This window comes from Mixophyes fleayi, chromosome 5 (genome assembly GCF_038048845.1).
Source record: "Mixophyes fleayi isolate aMixFle1 chromosome 5, aMixFle1.hap1, whole genome shotgun sequence".
NCBI lineage: Eukaryota > Metazoa > Chordata > Amphibia > Anura > Limnodynastidae > Mixophyes > Mixophyes fleayi.
The window spans coordinates 63,795,483-63,819,141 of record NC_134406.1 but is presented as its reverse complement, the minus strand read 5'-3'; the positions used below and the strand labels follow the sequence as shown (position 1 = coordinate 63,819,141).

Below are 23,659 nucleotides of genomic sequence, written 5' to 3'. Positions count from 1 at the left end.
CCCCTCCCTGTGGATCTATCTGAAGCTGTGCAGCGGCCGCGGAAGGTATGCTCAGCGGTCGCCGCACAGTATTAAAGTACAATACTTCAGTGGCGCCCGGCGCCCTAGGCAACTGCCTAACCTTGCCTAATGGGAGCGCCTGGCCTGATTGTGAGATTAAGGGGGGGAATTCAATAGGCCTACGCACTATTACCATTATTACGGTACTAGTATTCAATAGGCATATTATTATGGTAATAGTGCGCTTAATACCGTCATTACGGTAGATTCAACGCCAGCTTCCTGAGCTGCGAGCAGAAAGCCTGGTTAAATTTACCGGAATAACGGTAATAGAGTTATTGCATCGCTACTTCGGAGGGAATTGAATCCCCCCCCAATGAGTTATATAATCTGTGTTTAAAGTAATTTTACATTCTTTAATAAAGTTCTTCACAACTGCCCAGAGAGTTAAAAGTGCAAGTAGATCAACAAAAATAGAGTGTGCTCCACTTATGGTCAGTACTTCCTGCACTTGAACACTATTTCTCTGAACTACAGGTTTGGTCACATACTGGGTTACAAGACTATTGGACTAACTGCTACCATCACTAATAATCTCTTATCCAACCCACTCTAATCTATGTATTCCTCCTGTATTAGAGCAAGCCATGCTTTCTGCTTCCTTCTCGTAAATTCGGTGACTGCAGAGCTGAACATCAGATTCCAAAAAGAGCATTACAAAAAATAATTTACTTTTTATAGTAAAGACTGAATGAAACCATGTAACCATAACATATTCAGTTGGATAATTAGGCAGCTGTCATAAGTTCTATATCTTACAAAGCCTGCAGTTCAGGGTAATCTACTTGTTCTTTCTGACTGCAGGAGAAAGATGCAATGCTTTCCACCATGCCATTTGCCAGACCCCAGGACATAGGACCTTCTATTGTTATTGTGACAAAGGTGAATCACATCCAAGACCAGCTGCTGAAGAAACACGATATTGAGCTCTACATGCATCTCAACAGACTGGAAATTGCTCCTCAGATCTATGGATTGTGAGTATAGACAACATGGTGGATAATGGTAATTCTAACTAAATCTAGTACATGCAGTGATTCTATTGAAATGATTTTCTCTTAATATATTGTATTATAAAATATATTACAAATATATATATGTAATTATGTATCATTAGTAAACTGTTCAACAATAAGTTGGCTTAGGGGTCTATTTAACATTATTGGACAGTGTGTGGCAGTTCTTAAGGATCTGGGATCTGTGAGGAAGTTGCTCTCCAGCTATTTAAGATTACTTACCTTTGGATCAATCCTCTGTGAATAACCCTCTGTGCAGGGATACTCTGGCAAGTTATTTACTGCGTATGAGCCAATGTTTCGTCATACATAAGTAGTATAGTCAACTCTGGTCTAAATAGGGAGGAGCATGCAGCCAGGGAAGAGGATCCTGTTCATCAATGGAAAATGTAAGTCTCAGGATGGCATTAAGTTGTGAGTGCTCTCAGCGCACTGCTTGATGAATGGATTTGGTTTGCTGTCCCTACAGAGGTTTAAGGGGGCTGTGCTATGCAGCTAAATGTTGTATAAGCCTTTCTAAAATGGGAAAAAATGGTGAAAGAACCTTTTTCCCACATGTTTGCGGTTTTTAGGTGCTTCACCGCTTCATAAATATACTTCTTAATATCTAAGCTAAAGAAGAAATTTTATTTCATATTTTGTTCTGATAAGGTGATGAAATGCTGGTTTGCGGATTTGTGAAAGTTGCTAGCAGCTCTTTTGTATAAGACAACTTACGTTTTATGTATCATGCTCCCTTTAAAATCATTGTTTTAATAGTAACTTTACACCATTGCTGCCTCACAGAGGGAGCTGAGGTCATAGTTTTGACTGATATGGTTTCCTCCAGATTCTCCGGTTTCTTCCCAAACTCCAAACACATACTAGTAAGTTGTCTGCTGACAAAATGGACCCTAGTATATATATGTTTGTCTGTTCTAGGTAATTTAGACTGTAAGGGGCAGATTTAATTAGTCGCGTTTTTCCGATGAACATCGCGTCTGCACATTGGTACCCTTCACATGGTAAAAAGTAATGCTCACTTTTGCTTGCATCTCTAGATTTATGTGAATGATTATATATTCTCTGTACATCGCTGTGTAACATGATTGATGCTATATAAATAAACAATAATGATATGGTAATAATATTGCACAGTGTGCCTGCTATAAATATTAGATACATGCAGAAGAAACATATAATAAGAAAACATTCTTAACTAAAAAAAAAAGCGTAAATTGACCACAGCCTGTTTCAGTTCGAGCGAAGTCCAGATCTGCCCAGCAACACCCCCCATTCGTCTGTGACTTTACCTCCAATCTTTTAGGCCTCACCACTTTGGAAACCAGAAATAAGGCCTGTTACTAAATAAACAATTATTGGCCTATACGGAAGCACTTTTGTTTGCTAATGCCACATACATAGCTCATACTTTTAAGTGAAAGATACAGACAAGTATGTGTATTCTAATGTTTAGAAACATCTTAATGCAGTAAGTACATAAATTAAAGACACAGTGTTGGTTTTTAGGTTTGTGCCTTTTCACATCACTCTCTGATATAAATGGCGCTGTCCAGGTTATATGCCAGTATGATTTATTGCTGGGTCTTCAGTGCTCCTTAATGGATATTATTTTGCACTCTAATTGCACATACAGGGGTCTATTTATCATAGGTAGAAGTGCCCTAAATCCGATGAGAACAGGTGTTTTCTCCAGAGATAGGTCTTCTCTATTTATTAAGCCCCGAAGCCGACAATAGTTATCGCTGGGTATCACCAGTGTTTGCCTTTGCCGTCCGCCTCCTGCGAAAGCTTATTTAAACAATTCACTGATTGCAATCGTCATCTCAGGATGGCAATATTCTCATCTTTGATATCGCGGTGAACAACGTCGCAGGCCCTGACAGTGTCGTACAGCTTCCACAACTTGTCGGAATTGCAGCCGCGATAGAGAGAAATTATTTCTTTAATTAAATGAAGCATTTTTTCTACTTTAAAATTATTTTCAAATTCTTTTTTTCTCTCTTTTTTTTTTAAATTTTCTTTGAATCTGCTACTGGAAACTGGGCATTCAGTGCAGTATGCATGTGTGACCTGGCAATGTCTGGTCACGAATGCAGAAAAAGGACCGTAACTGGCCAGCATAGAGATAAATCTCTGGTTACCGCTGCCAGCTAGTGGCGCTGGGGAGCTGAGCATCATTAAGCTGCTTCGGCGACCTCCGAATTATAAGTAGATTTTCTATTGCTGCGAGATGCGGCAATCGAAAATCTTCTTTCATTGCTTTTTGTTACATAGACACCTTAGATCTAGGGTTTCCCTGTTATTTGGAGATGCTGATAAACCTTACAGGTGGAAATGAACAAAGTTGTGACAAAGTTTTGTGCAAATTGAATATGTTGCAGAACAGGCCTTTTCACAGAGCTGCAAAGTTCTGGTGATACTATCTCCAAGATCCACTTTTGCTGCGGCCATTCCATAATCTATTTGTAAGTTCGCAATTTGTGAAATTTATAGTCTATAATAAAACTGGGAAAACAACTATGCTCTGTGTTTGAATTCCAAGCTAAAATAAAAAGGTATTCACATTTATCCTCTCATACAGTTCCTGAGGGAAAACATCTAATAGCATTTAAAACTACACAAGAGAAGACCATGCACCCAGGGGCCTCAGTGGCTCACATTACCTCACTGTCCCAGTTGAGTTGATTCTTGTTTTGTGTCATCCCTCCCTACCTCAGTCTCCCAGCATGCTCTCCAACTTTAGTCACAGTTTTCCATAAAATGTTAGAATATACACTTGCTTGCTCTTCAGAAGCAAACAGCCCTTTTGTACTTTTGGAAGCCAATAATGTTGAACGGTGGCTAAAGCTGGGTGCACACTGAAGAAATGTTCAGACGACGTGCTATCTCAAACGATTATTCCTACGACTGAAGGTCCGATCAGTCTGACGATTCATGCATACACACTGACACAATTTACCTTCAGATCTGTGCTCTTCATCTGGTCCTTTGTCTGGTCCTCTAGTCCGGAGAATGACAGCACAATATTCTTTCATTCACTACTGTCACACTGATTAAAAGTGCCTTGTTATAGCTATCCACATGTCCTAACGAATTTCGTTAGCTTCTGTGACTCTGAAACAAAATATTCTGTCTCAGAACGAAAAAATGAATTATTCCATCTACAGCATTCTCTACATTTATTTACTCTGACATTCAGTGCTAACATCGGCTGAAAAGATCCCGACTCTGTAAACTCTACGGAGATCGACAGCATGAGAGCATACACACTATGGAAAAAATTGAACGGTACGACCAACCAAATGAGGCGATAATCGTCTATTTGGGCAGACTTTCCACCACCGTCTCACTACACACACTGACCCGACTTTTGAACGAGCGGTCGTATGTCGGCTGGTTGAGCCGATTATTGGACAAAAACCCTGTAGTGTGTACCCAGCTTAAGTGACTAGCACTTCTGCCTCACAGCACTGGGGTCATGAATTCAATTCCTGGCTATGACCTTATCTGTGGGGAGTTTGTATGTTCTCCCTGTGTTTGCGTGGGTTTCCTCCGGGTACTCCGGTTTCCTCTCACACTCCAAAAACATAGTAGTAGGTTATTTGGCTGCTATCAAATTGACCCTAGTCTCTCTCTCTCTCTCTCTCTCTGTCTGTGTATGTATATTAGGGAATTTAGACTGTAAGTTCCAATGGGGCAGGGACTGATGTGAATGAGTTCTCTGTACAGCGCTGCGGAATTTGTTGCACTATATAAATAAATGATGATGATAATGATGATGTACTATAGCTTCTTTATAACTATCTATGTCTAAACCATTCTTGCCTACTTTTTCTAACACCCGTCAGGGAGGTCCTGGAGGGGAAGTTGGATGACATCTGTGGTGGGCGGCAATGTGTGTCTTTTGACCCCACCTCACACAGTGCAAAGCATTCATTGCTCAACATGGGGGGGCGATGGGACAGGGACAAAATGATGGAATTCAGCATGCATCTAATAGTCATACTTCTTAGCTGTCCTCCTTTGAATCATTATCTCCTTTTCAAAATCTCTCTGGAGGGCAGACAGTTATGGCTGCCAGTGACAGACACAGAATCACAGCTCTTAGCATGTCATGTGAAGGAAGAGGGGGAGGATTTTACAGTGCAGACAGAACGGAGGGGGGTGTTCCAAAACTTCACTGATCACTATGACATTATGTGTCATGCAACTGTGGTTGCCATGGTAGTCACATAGTACTGTGAAACCTGTGATTTCTAAATCATTAATAGAAGCGTGAAGAAACAAACCAAGGAAAGTTATTTTTTTGGGGATTGCTGCTTTAACATTATTAAATTTGAAATTCACAGTGGACAATGACCAAGTCACTTCACTAGGCAAAATGTTTTTATTTAACCCTTTTTCCCCAACTGATATATATGGGAGTTGGGCTGAAACGGTCGCATTACCTTTTCAAAATGATGGTCATTGTTCCTGTAACAATGGATTTCATTGTCACTGACAGGTGAAAGCGTATGTTATTACCCAATACTCAGGAAATAAAAATATATGTTTTCCCAATTTGCTACCAAATTAAAGCATTGTCTATCCTGCAAAAATGGATGACATATCCTTTGGTAGATTAAAAAAATGAAAAAGTTTTACCCCGTGAAGCCAAAGGAACCTGAAAATTGTTCTCTATATTGAGGTGTAAAGCATCTCTTGCAATATAGACATTATTTGAAAAAACAAATGCTTTTGCTTGCAGTTAATTGTGATCTAAATGTACTCTTCCATGCAAACTATGGATCCTTTACTGATGGTAGTTATTGGTTGTTACTGTCCCTTTAAACTCTCCCTTTAGACAAGTCTAAGCCCTTGAGGTTTTAGTTTAATAAAATAAGCAGTGGTTACCTGTAAGTACAATATCTATAGGATTGACACATTTTTCTGTGACATGCAAATAAACCTCATTTTAATTATAATCTCTAGGCAGAGTGCACTCTACAATTTAAATAATTTACAAAATATGAACTTACAAAAAATACATGTAATTAGACGAAAAGAATAGTATATAATTCCGCGGTAATTTGTGTATTTTACAGACTACTCCTGATTTAATGCTCCAATCAAATTAATAGCCAATCTTGAATTTGATTGGAATCAGCGATAGTTTACCATCTCTTGTTATATGACTCTGCTGTATGACTGGAATATAGAATGAGTTATTAGAGAGAGCACCTAATTCTACCTTGTAAATTACAGATTGAATTCAATTCACGTTGTCCACATGAGCAGAAGTTTTTTACTCCACCTTGTGGGGGTTTTGTTTGTTTTCTTTTGTTTTTGTTTTTTTTGTCATAATTTACTTTATGGGGGGGGGGTTGTTTTTGTTTATGTTTTAAAATAGCCTGTAGTATATTTTCTTTAACAAACAAAGCTTTTGAACACATGTATGTGTGCATGTGCATTTTTGAGAACACTGCATACTATATTTTAAGATATTGAATGTATATTAGATAAACAAGCATCAAAAACCTGATAATAAAACATGCAGTTTTTTACCAAAATGCAACTGGGAACATCAAGATTACAATTGGTACAAAATGGGCAGTCAAGGTAAAACCTGGCTACACGTCTCACTAACATAGATAATGGTATCTGTAACTAGTTATATTTTAGTGCAGATTATCAATAATCTAATCTGAATTTACTGTATAGTAATGTTCACCTTGCTACAGATGTGTGTTCATTGTGTAAGACATCTGCATAGGCATTATTTTTTCTTCACACTGGGTCCAGGAGCATAGAAAACAATTTCCTCATATTCCAACACAATTACTGATTTTTTCCTAGAGGAAATGCTCTGTTTTGATCCTGGAAACTCTCTGATCTCATCTACCACTTGTCCAGGCACTGCCATCCTCTTTACACACCCGTTACCAATCACCAGTGTCGCACTAGTGCTGGGAAATTGTAACAAACTGGCCCATTCATTTCTTAAGTGATATACTTAACCTGCAAGCTGTTTTTATTAGTATTGTCCATTGTCAGACATGATAGCATTTATAGTGTTCAATGTCATCAGTTTCCCCTTGCAAACCTGCTGTGCCACGGTAAAATGTGACTTGCTGCTCGATTATACATAACTTTTTAGACTGAGCTGATTAGTGTTTCACTACTAAAGACAGTGTCAGCCTTTAGTTTAAATATTGAAGGCGGTGGGTAAAAATTATAAGTAAACTGACATTTCCTTGACTGCAGCACATTGAAATATTATTGCCTAAGAAATTAAAACACCCCAGATGATAAGTGTTTCCGGATTTCCCCGATCGTTCTGAGTCCTATGAAACCATACTGTCCTGTTTTGTTGTTTTTTCGTACTAATTATTATGCACATTAGTTACAGTAGGTGCCTGGTTATATTACACACTATAATTATACTTCCCAACCTTTAAAAAGTGAATTCCGGGGAATTCCGGGGAATCCCGGGCAGGGGGCGTGGTTAGAGGATGGGAGGGGGCGGGGCGCAGTCAATCACGTCATTTTGGTCAGTAAGTTGCTGTATGCAGGATACTTGCCTGCTCTCCCGGGAGTCCGGGAGACCTACTCGGATTTCGGGAGTCTCCTGGACATTCCAGGGGAGTTGACAAGTATGACTATAATAACACTATAGGAAACTATGAGGTTACTGAGGGTTTTATTTTAAATTTACACAGAACCATAACATGTTCTGAAAAGTGACGCTTCTCCATAGATTATTTGCAATACTATGGTTTTCCACTCTATCTTTTGTTATTATATTACATGTGATTGTTGCAGAGGCATTCTCAAATCACTGAGTTATATACCGTGCATACAGATACTTTTTTGCGCAGTCTGTGCACCCATATAAGTTTAAAACAGTTCAATTACCTCGTTAAAAATATTCCATTGATCATCTAATTTTATTAATGAGCTTTGTTCTGAAGAATAATGCTTCCTGTGACCAGGCGACCTCCAGTCTGAATTGCTAGACAGCAAATAATTGTAATGTGTATGAATATATTCTTTGGACTGTGGCCTAAAAACGATTGACCTCAAATGTAATAATGATGTATCAGCCCCACTAAAAGTATCAGCGACTGTTTCAGTGCTGGTATTTTGAGAGCAGGGTCACACAATCTTTAAACCAAGTTTTGGAAAGCTAGAATACAGGTTTTAATGTCCCATCTGTAATTATGTGCGCAGTACCAGTATTATCGTGCCTACATTTTTAAACACTTTTTGTAGCACAATAATCCTAATAACAAAGCAATAAAAGATTATTTGATTGAGTGTTCTAGAGGCAGAGAGTGGTCCAGTCATGGCCCCCACTACCTCTTTGCTGGCTAAACAGAAGGGTGTTATTATTGAAGTTTCTGTCCCCTGTTCCCAGTTTCCTCCTGTAGTAAAATATTACAGTGATTACACATCATAAAGCCTATCTGTAATAAAACGCATCAGCTGGCCAAGGTTTTCATCGCTCACTCAATAATCCATTAATACAGCGTTGCTGCCCAGGCGTCTTTATAATACCAACTCGGAGGTAATTTTAATCAGCCGCACCAGCTGGTATTTAACAGCAGCTGCTGGAGTCGCCACAAATATACTCAATAGCTGGCATCTTTATTTGCAGTATTTCAAGGGGAGAAGAGATCCCCATGTGGTTACTAGTGTTGTGTGTGTATGTTTGTGCATTTTTGTGTATGTATAGCACTAGAAGAAAAGAAATACTGTTGTTTTCTCTCTTAACAACACAGCTTAAGGTATGATGAGCTGGTCATATTGTTCCACTGATATGTGACAGATATAGAACTCTTCAAGTGTAAGTTTAATCCATATCTTCATCCATCCCCGCACTGTGAAATATAACTTCATGTCCGCAACCCGATAAAGGCAATGGGCTCTTTAATACTGATTACAATACTGGCAATAAGGATATTTTTTTCCCCAATAATACATAATTGTTCCTAATGTATGATGAATAGTTGCCAACATTTTAAAATAATTTCCCCAGACACTGCTGCTGCTGCGGCTAAACACATCATGCATGCTAATGTCTTGGCGGACCTTGAAGAACTACAATCCCCATCATGTCACCTTTACTGGATTCGTTTCTAACATTTTCTACATTTCTACATTTTTTTCACTTTAAATAATCATCTTCAATAAATACTAACATATGTTCGTCTTATACGGCCAAAGGTATATTACAGGTAACATGCAGAAAAGGGGAATTTTATTATGGAGTTGGTATAGGGAAAATAGTCCCAGATACAAATCTTTAAAACATGGTACTGCAGCTGGAAATTAGGGACAGTTATTGTTATTATCATTTATTTATAAGGTTCCACAAAGTGTCCGCAGCACCGTACATAGAACATGGGAAAAAAACAAAACAGACAAAGGTGTATGATGAAGTGTTAGTAAGAGCTGAGTAGACGTAGTGCAGTCACTTTCTGAACGCATATTGGGCTTCCTTTAAAGATAGCAGCATAGCAAAAGATGGCAAATTTAAGATGTGCAGATAATTTTCGAGTTGGAAGGGGGCGTGTCCTAGCTCAACTCTAAATTGCAGTGTAAATTTAAAGCTGCACAGTATGTAAAAGCAGAGAGTATTTTCCCTGCATGGAAAAAATAAATGCATTTGCACCCCTTGCAGTGCAAATCTGCTCCTTGTTTTGCTTTGCTCCCAACATTAAATGAGGCCCATTATTTATGCTTTATATATGAAGATCCCTTTAATATACATTATACACCACGTATAAAATCATCACTTTCACAACTATGCTTTACTACGTAATACAGTTTTGGAAGGTTTTCAATGAGCGCTGTTTACTAACAATGCTGAGCGGTGGACATTTGCGTGAAAACAGGTATTAAATTTTTACCTGTCTTGTGTAGGCCTTACTTGCCCACTCTCCTGGATTGTCCGGGAGACTCCCGAATTCCGGGTAGGAAGGAGAGGAGAAAAAAGTTGGCAAGTCTGCTGTAGGTTGGTTAGACAAATTCCTGAAACAAGAGTGCTAAAATATCAGTGGTTTTTTTAGGCTTCAAGAGATATATTTTCCATCTACAAGACCGGTGTTTGGACCATCACTAGTGATACCAGCACTGTCATTTGAAATACTGACGCTGCGATTTCTCAGCAGCAAACATCATCAGATGTTACCTCCATCTCACAGCAATATGACTGCCCCACATTGTACTGTAATGCACTGTATTATTGAGCTGATGTGGCTGTTTGCTAAGGGGACGAGTATGTTTTTCCAGCAATACTGTATCACAGCTTATTTAGGGGACATCTATATCACATATATATTAGATGTACCCCATTATCTAAATTTTTTATTTTGTGACCTGAATTTTTTTTTTACACCACAAAAAATGATCTTACATAGTTCCCAAATCTTTGTACCCCCAGTGTAATCATGATTTATTTTCCAACACGTGGTGGTAATGTATATCCCATTACAACACTCACACATTCCTGGTCTTTCTGCTTGCTTCTCTGACTCCTGTAACGCAGCGTCAAGAAAGATTTCTGTTTTTCCACAGAACACATTGCTAATTCATCTAAAAGTTACAGTGAAACCAGTTGTTTCGAGGGAGTTCATTTATCAGTACAAGCGATTTTCAAAGCTTCAGCCAAATATGGATCTGTCTGCTTTGGACTATGATTGAGTACATACAGTTAAATCCTGCAACAAAATGAATTACTGGAATAGCAATTTGAATACAAAAATTACATGGCAAGCAGTTTCCCTGGTATTTCTAGTGAAAACAGCCTGTTAAAGTTTGTTTAGTGTGTTTGACAACAGACAGTTTGATGTATTGCCGGGCACAGCGGTAGGTTGGATTTGAGTGGTATTAACTCCCTGTTTTGATTAATGGTAATTGTTTCAACGAAAAAGCATGTTTTACATACAACTCATAGTTGTGGAAAGCAGAAGTTGACTTGCGAGATCCATAATTAGTGTTCTGAGTTAGCATATAAAAAGATCATGAGAAACATGCAGCCATAATATGCTTATAGCTCTATTGTTTTGCATTGTATTGCTTAGACACTATTCTTTATACAAAATTAAACCTGGTTATTTATCTTTTGTCCTCTGTTACAATGTGATTTATGAGCTATAGTCAAAGCCTACGGCAATTTTAAGGAGAAAAAAAAATGAAATTGTACCTGTTTATAAGATGAGAAGAAAGGTAATCAGATACTCCAGCATGTATAATTGCTGTTGGGGAAACAAAAAATAGTATTTAACAATGTAAATCACAAGAAAGCCAAAGAAGTAGATAGAAATTAAAAAGTAAATATGACTTTTTTGGTATTGTTATTTTAAATGTGTGCTATTATTTATTATAGTCTTTGTTTTATCTTCCATGATTTTGTTATGTAAAAATAATACCTAGTGCATTCACTAATCAGTCACCTGAAATAGCAGGTATTCAAAAAGGCAAAGAAAATGTATATGACTAGCATTTCTTTAAGGAGTGGTTTCAGCAAATTAGTATTAACAAACATAGTACAATAAAGAGTACTGGCAGATTGTTTTAAAAAGGAATAAGCAACATTTTTTATTACACTTTTTTTTTTTTTTTCAAATATTCAAAATTCAGACTTGAAGAATGGGAGATATCTGTTGCTGCCCGGGAGGGAAATGTCCATGCTCCCATTTTACTCTTCTCTGTTTTTAAAGGATCACTAAAGTGTGATAAGTCATATTGTAGAAATATGCACAAATTGCACTCCTTGTTTATACATAATCAATTGATTCTGATTGGTTGGAAGTGGGCAGCCAATTAGATCCTTTAGGATGATCTACAAAAGAGACTTTGTTCATTTAGCTTCCCGCTCATTTTTTGTACTTTCCTGCTTAGCTTTGGGTTTGTTCTTTAATAATTTTTTTCATGTTGTTTACTTTTATTCTTATATGGATAGTTTTTTAATATATAATATGTTTTATTATGTGACCAGGAGTTTTTTCCACCATATTGCTGGTCCCACATATTTTATCGTCCAGAATAATTACAAGTAGATATAGGTTATGGCACATTTATTCCCTTCAGTGCTACTTGTCCTCAGAATCTTCCTCAAAAGTGCTAAGGATGAGTCTCACTGCTAGTTACTGTTATCAAGCCCCATCCCTCTCTCACACTACGCTACACAGACAATTCTAAAGAGCCAGGGAATGGGGTGAGTGCCCAATCATGGCACCCACAGACTCAGGTGTCCCCCTCTTTCAAATGATGTGGCCCCTTAATAGTTAAAGAATTTTTTAGCCCTGTGCAAACCAGATTCAAACACTGGTTGCTTCAATTATGCTGTAGATAGCTGGATGATGATGTCACATGAGAGAGAAAGATACACTGTACTTCATGATGGAAGGTGTAGTATCCTGTCTGCTGCACTGTTCTAGTCTGCACATATGAGAACGGTCTCGGTAAGACTTATTTACGACAGCAAAAGTGTAAAGCCGCCATGCAAATGCTCTTTTGTGAAATCACACGCCTACTTTTGCAGAATTGCACCAATTTTTATGGGCAGACTCTTAGATTTGCAGGCCAAGATGGCAGCAAGTCCCAGGGTATAAAAGTTGGCAGCAGCCAGTCACCAGTCAAAGTCGCCGAATATCGTTGAGTTGCAAAAAGCGCAGTTTAATGCATTTACTCCCTAGGAATTAAATTAAGTTAAACCAATATTTTAAGACAAATCAGAAAAGTTTAAATGATTGAATGGTGTGGGGTTCAAAGTGGCAGTAGGTTGGACGTTGGTGGGACGTGTTTCCAACATGTGCTATTTCCAGAGAATCCACAAAACTACATGCAGATTTATATTATGGGGCATGTTTCCAATGACCATGAAGACGCACTTTGCAGATCTGCAGTTTATGCTGTTCATAAACAGATGCAAAGGTTGTCCCTTATTGACTGTCATTAGTTTTCCATCAGGTTTTGATACAGACAAACTACATGAAATCCAGATGAAAACCACATGTGTGAATGGCCCATTAAAGCCTGCAGGTTTTAATGCAGAATGCATGTGACGAGAGTGCACTGTGTGTGACTCATATAGATGCACCTGCCCAGCAGCCAATGATCCTGGGAATTTAAGTCACATTTTGCCAATTGAAAATACACACACAACATAATCTCTTACTATAACAAGAGCCCTTCACATAATTAAATATGATATTCCTAAGATGTCTGAACAACATAAATTTGCAGATATAAATGTGTTAATAACCCACATTCCTCACCTCAGGTTCTCTAGCCATCCCTTGAGATTCCCAATTAAGGTCATAACACTGATGAGATTGAGCGAAGACCTAATAAATTGAAAGGCTTTTACCGTGTGCTTGCTGCAGTTCACATGCATCTGTATAGCTTTAACATGCCTTTCACGGCAATCCACAGTGACCCTTTATACTATAGTAGAAATTTCACTTTATTTTCTCTACTTAGAGTACAGCATCAATTAAGAATTAGCAATACATAATAATGGATTATTTTTTTTACAAATAATTTGTAGTACCAGTGCAGTAATCAGGGGCAGCCTGCTCACTTGTAACACATGTGCAAGAAGAACACATTTATGTGGAGCAAGACCAAAGCCGTCTACACATGGGCCCATTTTGCTGACGATACCAAGAGATAGGATTACTGACCAAAGACTGTGGTTAGAATGGTCTCAAATCCAATGCCCATATGTATGTGGACCCTTTCACTGTTCTAGCCTATATATGTGTACATAATTAAACCAGAAGTCTTGTTCAAAGTCTGTTGAATAACATAGCAAATAACTACTTTTTGCTACTCTTTAAGTCAATATCGGCACCTATATAGCAGTAGTGCATTTAGTTGTAAATATCTTATATGGTAACTGCGAGATATATGCTTGCCAGTGCCATCAGATGCAATTTTACATGTTAGAAAACACTGGAAAGGAAAATCTTTATGTAGCTCAGCCTTATTATTTTGACTACACTGCTATTTAGTTTCAAGGCATAGATAAAAAGTAATCTAGTTTCTGTCATAGTTTTAACTTTTTTTGTATGCTGTAGTGTTTCATTGTGACATCTTTTATAGAAAGGAACTTTATTTAAGTAGCATAAACTTGTTAGATTAGCTTCAATTAAGTGATGATTTGTTAATGCAAATGTGTTGAGAATGACTAGTGGTACATCTGTCTCTTCATCAATAGGCCATTACCGAGCCACATTAGTACGCAATTGTAAAGAAACTGGAAATCATTAGCTGCAGATATCACAAATTCACTCACATCTGACCTTATGTCTCAAAAGCTTAGACATGAAACAACCAAGAAATGGGGATCTGAAGCCAAGCTATAAACTTCTATATGACCCTCCTTTATGATCAATAATTTTACATTATAAGTGACATGGTAGAAGCTGTTAGATTGATTATTATGTGTGTCTATAGAAAGACAAGTATAGCGGGTGACCTCCTAATGATTTGGAAAGAAACCTGTATATTATATTTTATTATATTTTATTAGAAGGTAACATTTCACTTACAGCTCAATGTTAAACTGCAGCTTAGTAGTTTCACTGGCCCTTAGTTTCTGATGGTTGAGATATTTTTCTTGTATGGGGAAAGAATGTATCCCTATTGCTGCCTCAGACAAAATGTTACAATTATAAAGCATATAATGTCAGCTATATTTGCTGTGATATTACTGCATAATACCCAAGTGTGTGAATCCACTAATTAGCGTAGATCATTTCTGTTATCTGGGCGAATGCAAGCCAGCCACTCAAACTCAAGCTTCTGCATGACCCTACACTACCCTCTTTTTTCCCCAGAGGGGTGCAAGATAAAGATGCACTTTCTTCATAAGCTGTTTATTTGTTCTAATTGAGTCTGCCCTCTGCAGACGAATGAGACAGACAGCGTCCTGGACAAAGTTATGTATAAACAATTATTTTTATTATATATATATATATATATATATATATATATATATATATATATATATATATATATATGTCTATTGGCACTGATGACAGCACTTGTACCCAACACTTCCACGTCTTTTCCACGTGGTTCAGGACCAACAAAGGCATGCTTACTCCAGAATGACTACATAAAATTAAAACAATGTGTGTTGGCACCAGGAGAGGTGGGTGCAGGGTTTCTGCACAACAGGTGGCAGCCGTGCAACAAGGGTCCTGGCAAGTAATTGGAAATCTCTGTGCAACAAGTGTTAGAAGTTGGGGAATTTATAAGCAACAAAGTGGCTGACAGTAGTTTGGAGTATCAGAGTAACCTTTCATAAAGACACTCAACCATGGACCCAGTGGCGCACGCAGGGGGGTTTTCTGAGTCTCCAGAACCTCCCCCCTGCGCTAACTCAGTGCCCACCATATCGGCACTGCCCTATACAGCAGCCGCGGCGCTGTCAAAGAAGCGTCCGCGGCGGTGCTGTATTGTATACAGGGGGTCAGGGGGGCGGAACCCCTGGGACCTGCATTCTTAAGTGCAGTTTACCATCCTTTATACCAGTAATTCACTGGCAATTGCAATGAGTTGCTTCCTGTCTTAAAGTCAATTTAGAGTGCTGATATATGGGGTTGGGGGGTCTCTGTGCAATAGGTGGTTATCTCCGCAAGTATGTGGTTTGCAGTGAGGGAGATATTACCTGGTCATATGTGGTCTGCAATGTGGAGGATTATTACTCTGTATTAAGTGGTTTGCAATGGGGGGGGGGTATTTTTTTGCTATATAGTGTTTACAGTGTGGGGGTTTATTTCTCTGCAATGTATAGCTGCAAATAATAATTTTATCTCTGGGCAATATATGTCTGGGGATGATGAATCGTTTTCTGGATAAGACAATGGCGGGATGGATGGAGTTAGGCAGAGAGGTTGTTCCAGAGTAAGCACAGTAGAACAGCTAAATTTCATTTGAGGTGCAAGATTATTGATATAAGATAATGGGGTGGAGATGCTATAGTTTTATGAGCGTTCCTTGCAGTACATAGGGGTGCTGGGCGATTTCTTATACGCAAAAGGTCAAGATTCTAACCCTTCTACCTGATCTACCTGCCAGGTAAGCATCAGGCTGCATTAATGTTTGTGCAACTGTGAGGTTGGTATAAGTGCCTAAATTTGTTACTAGACCAGATAAATTAGAATAACCATAACTATTCTCAAATCATCTGGTTTTTTTGGGTCCTTTTCGATCTTCATGGTCCTACTGTTAGATTGTTGCACCAATAGCAGGAGGAGTAGACATGGCGGTATGGTATAGATACAACCATATACCAGTCCTCTTCAACTACTCAATATAGCACATTCCAGTGCATTGGAGTGGCAGGAAACCTACATGGAAGCACAGTCTCACTTACATGCCATAACATGCAGGCTGGAGCATGAAGCTAGGTACATGATGAGGTCGTTATGAGAGGTTGTAGGGGACAAACATTGTACTTTAACAGGAGAGCCTGTTTAATTTTATAATATATATATATATATATATATATATATATATATATATATATATATATATATATACAGAGAGAGAGAGACAGACATATATAGATAGATAGATAGAGATAGATAGATATATATATATATATATATATATATATATATATATATATATATATATATATATATATATACACACACACACATACATTACTTACTCGTTTATCTGCCCTTGGCTACAGCACATCTAGTGGATGGAATTTATGTAGCTGGAAGTAACACATTTAGCCATGATGTCTCATCTGCATGCATATTAACACGTTTCATGATTCACCACATAAAAGATAAAAATGAGTTAAATATGGATATAACGAAAGAGGTTAATGAGCTCATTAGGGGTGATTTACATAGTCTGGGGCTGTTAGATGCAGTCTCACTGAGCCAAATATAAAGTGTGTGATCTTTAATGTTACAAATATAACATGTTGACCACATACTGTCTGCTTATTGAGTCTACATGTGTCCTGGGCTTGTCTTAGGTTTTCTTTTGAGGCCTTAATATGGATGCAAAATTCTGGAAATCATTTAAAAACTACATGGAAATTGTTACATTGCAAAAGCTGCATAGCTCATGGTTGAAAGTTAACATTATGACTGTTTGCAGAGACTTTGCACGTGTTATTAACTCTTTGCAAATGGCTTTGATTGCAGGGATATTGCAGCTGCTGTAATATATCTGAAAACTAGATCTTTCTAATGGGCAGTCTGTGGCATTACTAGACAACACCATTGTATAGTTGTCAACTGTCCCTAATTTCTAGGGACAGTGCTTAGTTTACTTTAATTTTTCTAAGGTTTGCCTTCAGAAAATTCATGTGTCCAGCAATGACACCTCTTCATATAAGAAAGTAAATGTCCTGCTTTTCAAAGAAGAGCAAGTTTTAAACATACTTGCCAACTCTCCCGGAAAGTCCGGGAGACTCACGAAATTCAGGTCAGTCTCCCGGGCTCCCGGGGGAGCTGGCATTTCTCCCGGATCCAATATTTCATCGAGAATCACGTTATTTGACGCGATTCTCGGTAAATCACGCCATTTTAGAGAGGGGGAGGGTCGGGGCCAATCGCGTCATTATGGCCCCGCCCCCCATGACGTACAGTACTTTTTTGCGGGGGGCGGGGCAAAAATGAAGCGATTGGCCTCGCCCCTCCCGCCCTCCAGTCACGCCCCCAACCCCCCGGAAGCAAGTTTCCAGGAGTTGCCAAGTATGGTTTTAAAGTCTCTGGGGGACATTTATAAACACTGGTTCTGTAATCCATAGTAACTAATCAGACCTTTGCTTTTATTTAATTTTTATTATTATTTATTATTATTGTTGATCTGTAAGCAACCACAGTGCTCCGCAGCGCTGGACAGTGGGGAGAATAGGACATACATAATACAGGAACATACAAGCTAGACAAGATAAATGCAAACATGAAAACAAAGGGTAGAGAGGGTCTGCTCATGAGAAAGTTTACATTCTATTTGAAAGAGGGCACAGCTGAGGTAGAAGTAGATCTAAGAGAGCGAGAAGGATTGTTTTTAGATGAGTTTTGAGATGTATGAAGATGTATGATCAAGCTCGCTGCGACATTTAAGATGAATTGATGTGAGGATAGATGAGTGAGAGGAATGTCAGATAGGAGAAGTTGCAGTAGTCAAGACGGGAGATGATGAGAGCGTGAAGAGGTTTTTTTTAGCATCTTGGGTAAGAAAAGACCATAGTCTGGCCATATAACTAAGGTGGAGGTGGAGTATATCTTAGGGGGCGGAGTCAAGAGTGACAACCCAGAGAAAATTGTGGTGTTATAGACGGTGAGGGAGATATAAGGGGAGTTGGTGACTCTGAGAGGAGAGAAGCTGATACGCTCTGTTTTAAACATGTTGAGCTTTAGGTAGCATTGGTTACAGATAGTGAAAGATCAGGGGAGGACAAGTAGATTTCGTTGTCGTCAGCGTAGAGGTGCTACTGAAATCTAATGATTGACTTGATTACCCAAGAGGAGAGGTGTACAGTGAGAAAAGAGTGCCAAGAACAGAGACTTGTGAAACCCCAAGCAGATACCAGGAGTTTAGGGGAGGTTGTGCCAGAGGTAGACACACTGAAAGAGCAGGTAAATAGATACAAAGTCAACCAGGAAATGAACTGTAAATAGAGTGAATGGTATGCAGTAGAAGAGTGTGATAAAAAGCAGCAGAGAGGTCCAGGAGGATGAACATGAAGAATTGACCCTTATACTTTGCTGTAAGTAGAACATGTATCACTTTTATGAGTGCAGTCTCAGCGGATGTTGAGGGCAGAAGCCTGACTGTGGAGAGTCAAGAATGGAGATAGGTGATGGTACACACGTTGCTCAAGTAGTTTGGAGGCAAAGGTGAGGACAGAAATAGTTCAGTAATTGGAGAGAGAGACTGGTTTGAGAGATGGTTTCTGTAGAATTAGAGATATGATTGCAAGTTTAAAGGAGTGTGGAAATGTGCCAGTAGAGAGAGAGACAGGTGGAAGAGGTGAGCTAGAGGTGGGCATACATTGGGCAAGAGGGAGTGGAAAAGTTATGAGGGAATAGTGTTAAGGGGGCAGGTTGTAGGGTGAGATGATGAGATAAGTGCAGAGACTTTGTCTTCTTTTTCAGTTACTGAAGAGAATGAACTGAGGGTGGATTGTGGAGTGTAGAAGAAGATGGATGGAATGTGTAGCATTTGAAATGGTGGAATACAGTGTTGAATGGTGTTAATTTTATGTTTGAAGTAGGTGACAAAATCATGTTATGTTAGGGAGGAAAGGGAAGGAGATACAGGTGGCCAGGCAAGCCAGGTGAATGTGGCAAATAGGCAACGGCGGTTAGAAGACTGGGTGGATATTAAAGAAGGGAAGTATGTTTACTTGACAAATGAAAGGGTAATGTTCTAAGGTGAAATAACAAATTAGTAGTGGAGGAAGTCTACATATAAGCAAAATTGCTCCTCCAGTGACATTCAGCAGTATGGGAGCAATTTTACAGATAGCCGGACTATTAGGTGTGCCATGGTTGCGGTTTGGATTGTTGGAGACTATATGTGGTGGCATTTTCTAGAGCTGAAGTGAATGCTTTGTTGTAGAATTAGAGAATTAGGCAGCCTAATCAGGGCAGGAAACGGTAGTCATAAGATAAAGTTGTTATTTTAGTGAAAATAGTATGTGGATTGCGTTAAGTGTATTTAGGTGTTGCTATGTTCAGGTGGATTTGGGTTCAGGGAGGTCACATGAGGTAAGGTGAGGCTAAATGAGAGGAGGTTGTTTTTGGAAAGTGGGAAGCCCAAATTAGAGGTACTAGAGATGGAACAAAAGTGGGAAAATACAAGGTCAAGGGAGTGTCCATCACAGTGGGAGGGTGGTGAAGTCCACTGTTTAGGGCGGAGAGGAAATATGTGAAAGACATTTTATGGTAGCAGAGATAGTGGGGTTGTCAATGAGAATGTCTGAGGATAAGCAAGTCAAAGGATAGAAAATAATGAGCAAGACAGCAAAGTTGACAGGGGATTGGGATGCTGGACCTGACAAATGACAGCAACACAAAAGTGGAAAGGAAACTATTAGATTAGTTTTGCGGACTTCAAAGAAAGACAGAAAGAAATAAAAAAAGGGTAGACAGAAAGAAAGAAAGGGTTCTGGGGGTATGACTTGGAAGGTACAGTATAGAGAAAGTAGAATACCTACTCCATGCAAGGCATGTTGTGTCAGAGGAGATAAGCCTGTAATGGCAAAAAAGTTAAGGAATTTTGTAATGAATAGATCGTGGTAGGATGCAAATTTTTCACAAACCGTTTTATACGTTCCAAAGTGCACATAGAAATGGGAGAGTGGGTAGTGTCGGAATGTGGAGAAGGTTGGAGTGATCGGAAGTACGAAGTGGATGGAACACTTTGGGGTGGAACGAGGAGCATGGAGATTGCACGAGGCCCAGGATTGGGTGAGATGTCGCCAGCAGCCATTGGAAGAAGCAAGGCAAGAAAGAGCACATGCAAAGGTTCTTTTCGGTATCAGGTTTGTGTCTCCTTATGTAGGCCGGTGAGTGTGGTGGGTGCAATAAACAATACAGTTCATGTGTGCAGACTAGCAAGGAAGGAATGAGGAGGAATTAATAATAGGAAAGGAAGGAACAGGATACTGGAGAGAGGAGTTTGAAAAGGAGTGTGGTGAAAGTGAATAGGAGAAAGAGAAAAGGTATTCTGAGTAAGTGCATGGGGGAGTGACATGAGAGATTTGGTTGAATGTGGATTAGCTAAAATGTGTAATGTGAGTGAAGAAGGAATAATAGATCCAAAGTGTATTAGAAAAATTACAGTTAGAATGTTAGTGTTTACTTTAAGTTACTGACATGTTTGCACAGTTCCCTTTGCACCAGTTTTCAGAAATGTCCCCTACTTGTTCAGGGAAAATCTTCTTGTATGTCACCAAACTATCCCAAGTTACCTACCGATTTTACTGTAGTTACCATTTTGCCTTATGGCATTTGAAAGGTTCTGGTATTATAAGTTATAAAATACTTTTAAATTTACCCATGGTTGTTTTATCTTTTTTTCTGAAAGTACTGTGCATTGATAGACAGTTTGCCAACTACTTTTTTTTTTAAAGAACACAAGTTTGATGGGTAATCACATACGCTACTTGACATTTGTCCCCAATCAGACCGGATGCTACATGAGAAATTTACTCAGGCAAAGGGGCTCGCAGGAATACACATTCTCTAGTGTCGCTCACTGGGGACTCTGCAAGGTGAGCGTATCTTCAGCTTGTCACGGATGCACTGTTCTGACAAACATAAGTAGATGCTAATGGCTAAATCGTGACAGAATAAAGTCCCACCACCATATGGCTAATTGCCACAACAATATCTTCAGTGTTATTAATCAAGTTTTCATAGTGTGCCATGATAATTGGAATAATTAGAAACAGCATAGACTCTTTGCCTCTGCCACACATTGTGCAAACAGGGACCTAGAAGTACTGCAATCACACTTTCAGGACTACATTGTTTTAATGCTTTCTTTCCTAGCGAATAGCGAGGTTAATTAATAAATTAACCGCTTGCTGCCAAAGCCATTAGTACGTAAGTGAAAGCAAGAAGATAGTTATATCAAGCATGCACACATCCTGTGATGCTGCTCATTAATAGAGGAACTGTTCTACTTATGGAAAAGTATGTAGTGAATATTTAGAACATTGCAACATGCCAAGTGTATCAAAGAGTCTTGTGTACCCCTGATGCTTACTTTTATCTTTAATAAAAGAGAAGCATTTGATTAAACTCCTGCACTGTAAAGTGTCTTTACTTATAGTGCTCTCTCTTATTAATAGACCCTTGTAATCAACAAGAAGTAAGGATTAATGTCATGCCCTGTGTATATTCTCTGCAGACTGAAGGACACAGGAGATTGTGACGTGTCATCATTTCTTGGCTGCCTCACAGATTATTAGGTGGTTCAGTTGTCACACACAGTTCATTATCTCTTGCAGTACAACCAAACTTACAATAGAAGTAGCCTTTTATGCAACAGATCCTAATATCTATTATTATTTTTCATTTATAAAGTGCTGCTATGTACATTGAGGAAATCATGATACAAATAAATAACATACAATGACATGAAACAGAAGGCAAAGATGCCCTGCCCAAATGAGTTTACAATCTAAAAGGTGTGAGGAATACTTGATACTTAAGGTAGTGCATAGTTGCCAACATTGGCAGGTTAAGTTCTGGGAGCTCAGGTGGGTGTGTGGGGGCGGGGCTCGAAGAATTGCACTGTTAGCCCCGCCCCCTAAGCTGTCACAACCTGTTTCAACCAATAAAACAAGGGGGCGGGGCCACAATGAACGGACGTGACGCCGCTAAGCCCCGCCTCCTCCATTCACTTAGCACCGCTGCCCGGAAATCAGGAGAATTGCCCTCTCTCCCGGGAGCCCGGGAGACTGACCCAGATTTCGTGAGTCTCCCGGATATTCCGGGAGAGTTGGCAAGTATGAGGTAGTGGTATAACAATTGTAGCTGCTGGTGGGGAAAGTATGTGTGGCTATTGTAAGACAGCAGCATTATCAACCTATAATAGTTATTTTATTAGGTATGTATTGGATTATCTTATTTAGAGGGATCACCATCTAATGGTGTAGACAGGACACACATTAGCAGTCGCACAGCAGAGGAATCACAGGCCAGCAGATTAGATACAACTGGCCACAGCTGTTGTGTACCGTTATGATGGCAGCAAGGTTTGGGTAGTTTGTATAAAGGATCAGAACAGCCCTATTTCTGTTCCAACTTCAGGCAGGTTTTTGCAGTGTCTTGTCTGAGATACGTGCGTATTTTGGAGATGGTTCTTAAGTGTAACAGAGGAGAGTTCTGAGTCAAGGATCACTGTGAAGATACTGAGGGTCATAGTGTGGCCTTTTGCTTCTCAGCCGACTAGTTTGCCCAACAGAAGCCTTAAGTGGATATGAAATTACCTAGGCAATTATTTGGTAAAGTGAAGACCCTTTATTGTAAAACACAACATACAGAAATTATAGCAGTTTACAGAAGTAAATACCAGTGGGTCAGTGTCCCAATTTTAACACATATCCCTGCCAAGCAAGGGCTATATTCACTGCTTGCCGGTGGCGCTGTCCTGGCTGCTGAGCCACATTCTTCCACTCCTCTATCAGCCTGAGAGGGTCCCAATCCAGTGCCACAGAGGCCCACAGAGAGATATGATCCACAGAGTCTAACAAGGTCCACAAGCATGTATGATCCAATCCAACAGGAGCTGTAGGCTTCTCCACGCTTTGCTGTCATTTTTTTTTAAATGTCAATTTTATTAAAGCACATTGGTCCATCGGCCGGGAAGCGGTATTTCATTGGAACCACTGCCTAGTAAATATACCTTAAGGTGTGAATGTGCAGTACCCATCGCAGCCAATCTGCTGCAAGTTAGATAATTAAAATACATGTCCGTGTGGCATAGGTGGACACATGTTGCCTGTTGATTTCGGCAGTGTATTATACTGTCTCTTTAGAGGCATGTTTTAGCATAAGACCAATTTACTACTTGTCTAGGTGGAGCTTTTTTTT

General features: G+C 39.2%; 1 protein-coding gene across 1 annotated transcript in view; it reads left to right on the top strand.

The window, feature by feature from the left end:
• The window catches only part of TBC1D5 (TBC1 domain family member 5), a 317,866-nt gene that overhangs the window by 140,693 nt on the left and 153,514 nt on the right, over positions 1-23,659 (top strand). Inside the window, exon 12 of the mRNA XM_075212315.1 lies at positions 865-1,037. Within this exon, the coding sequence (XP_075068416.1) occupies positions 865-1,037 (173 nt within the window). The remainder of the gene's footprint in view (positions 1-864; positions 1,038-23,659) is intronic.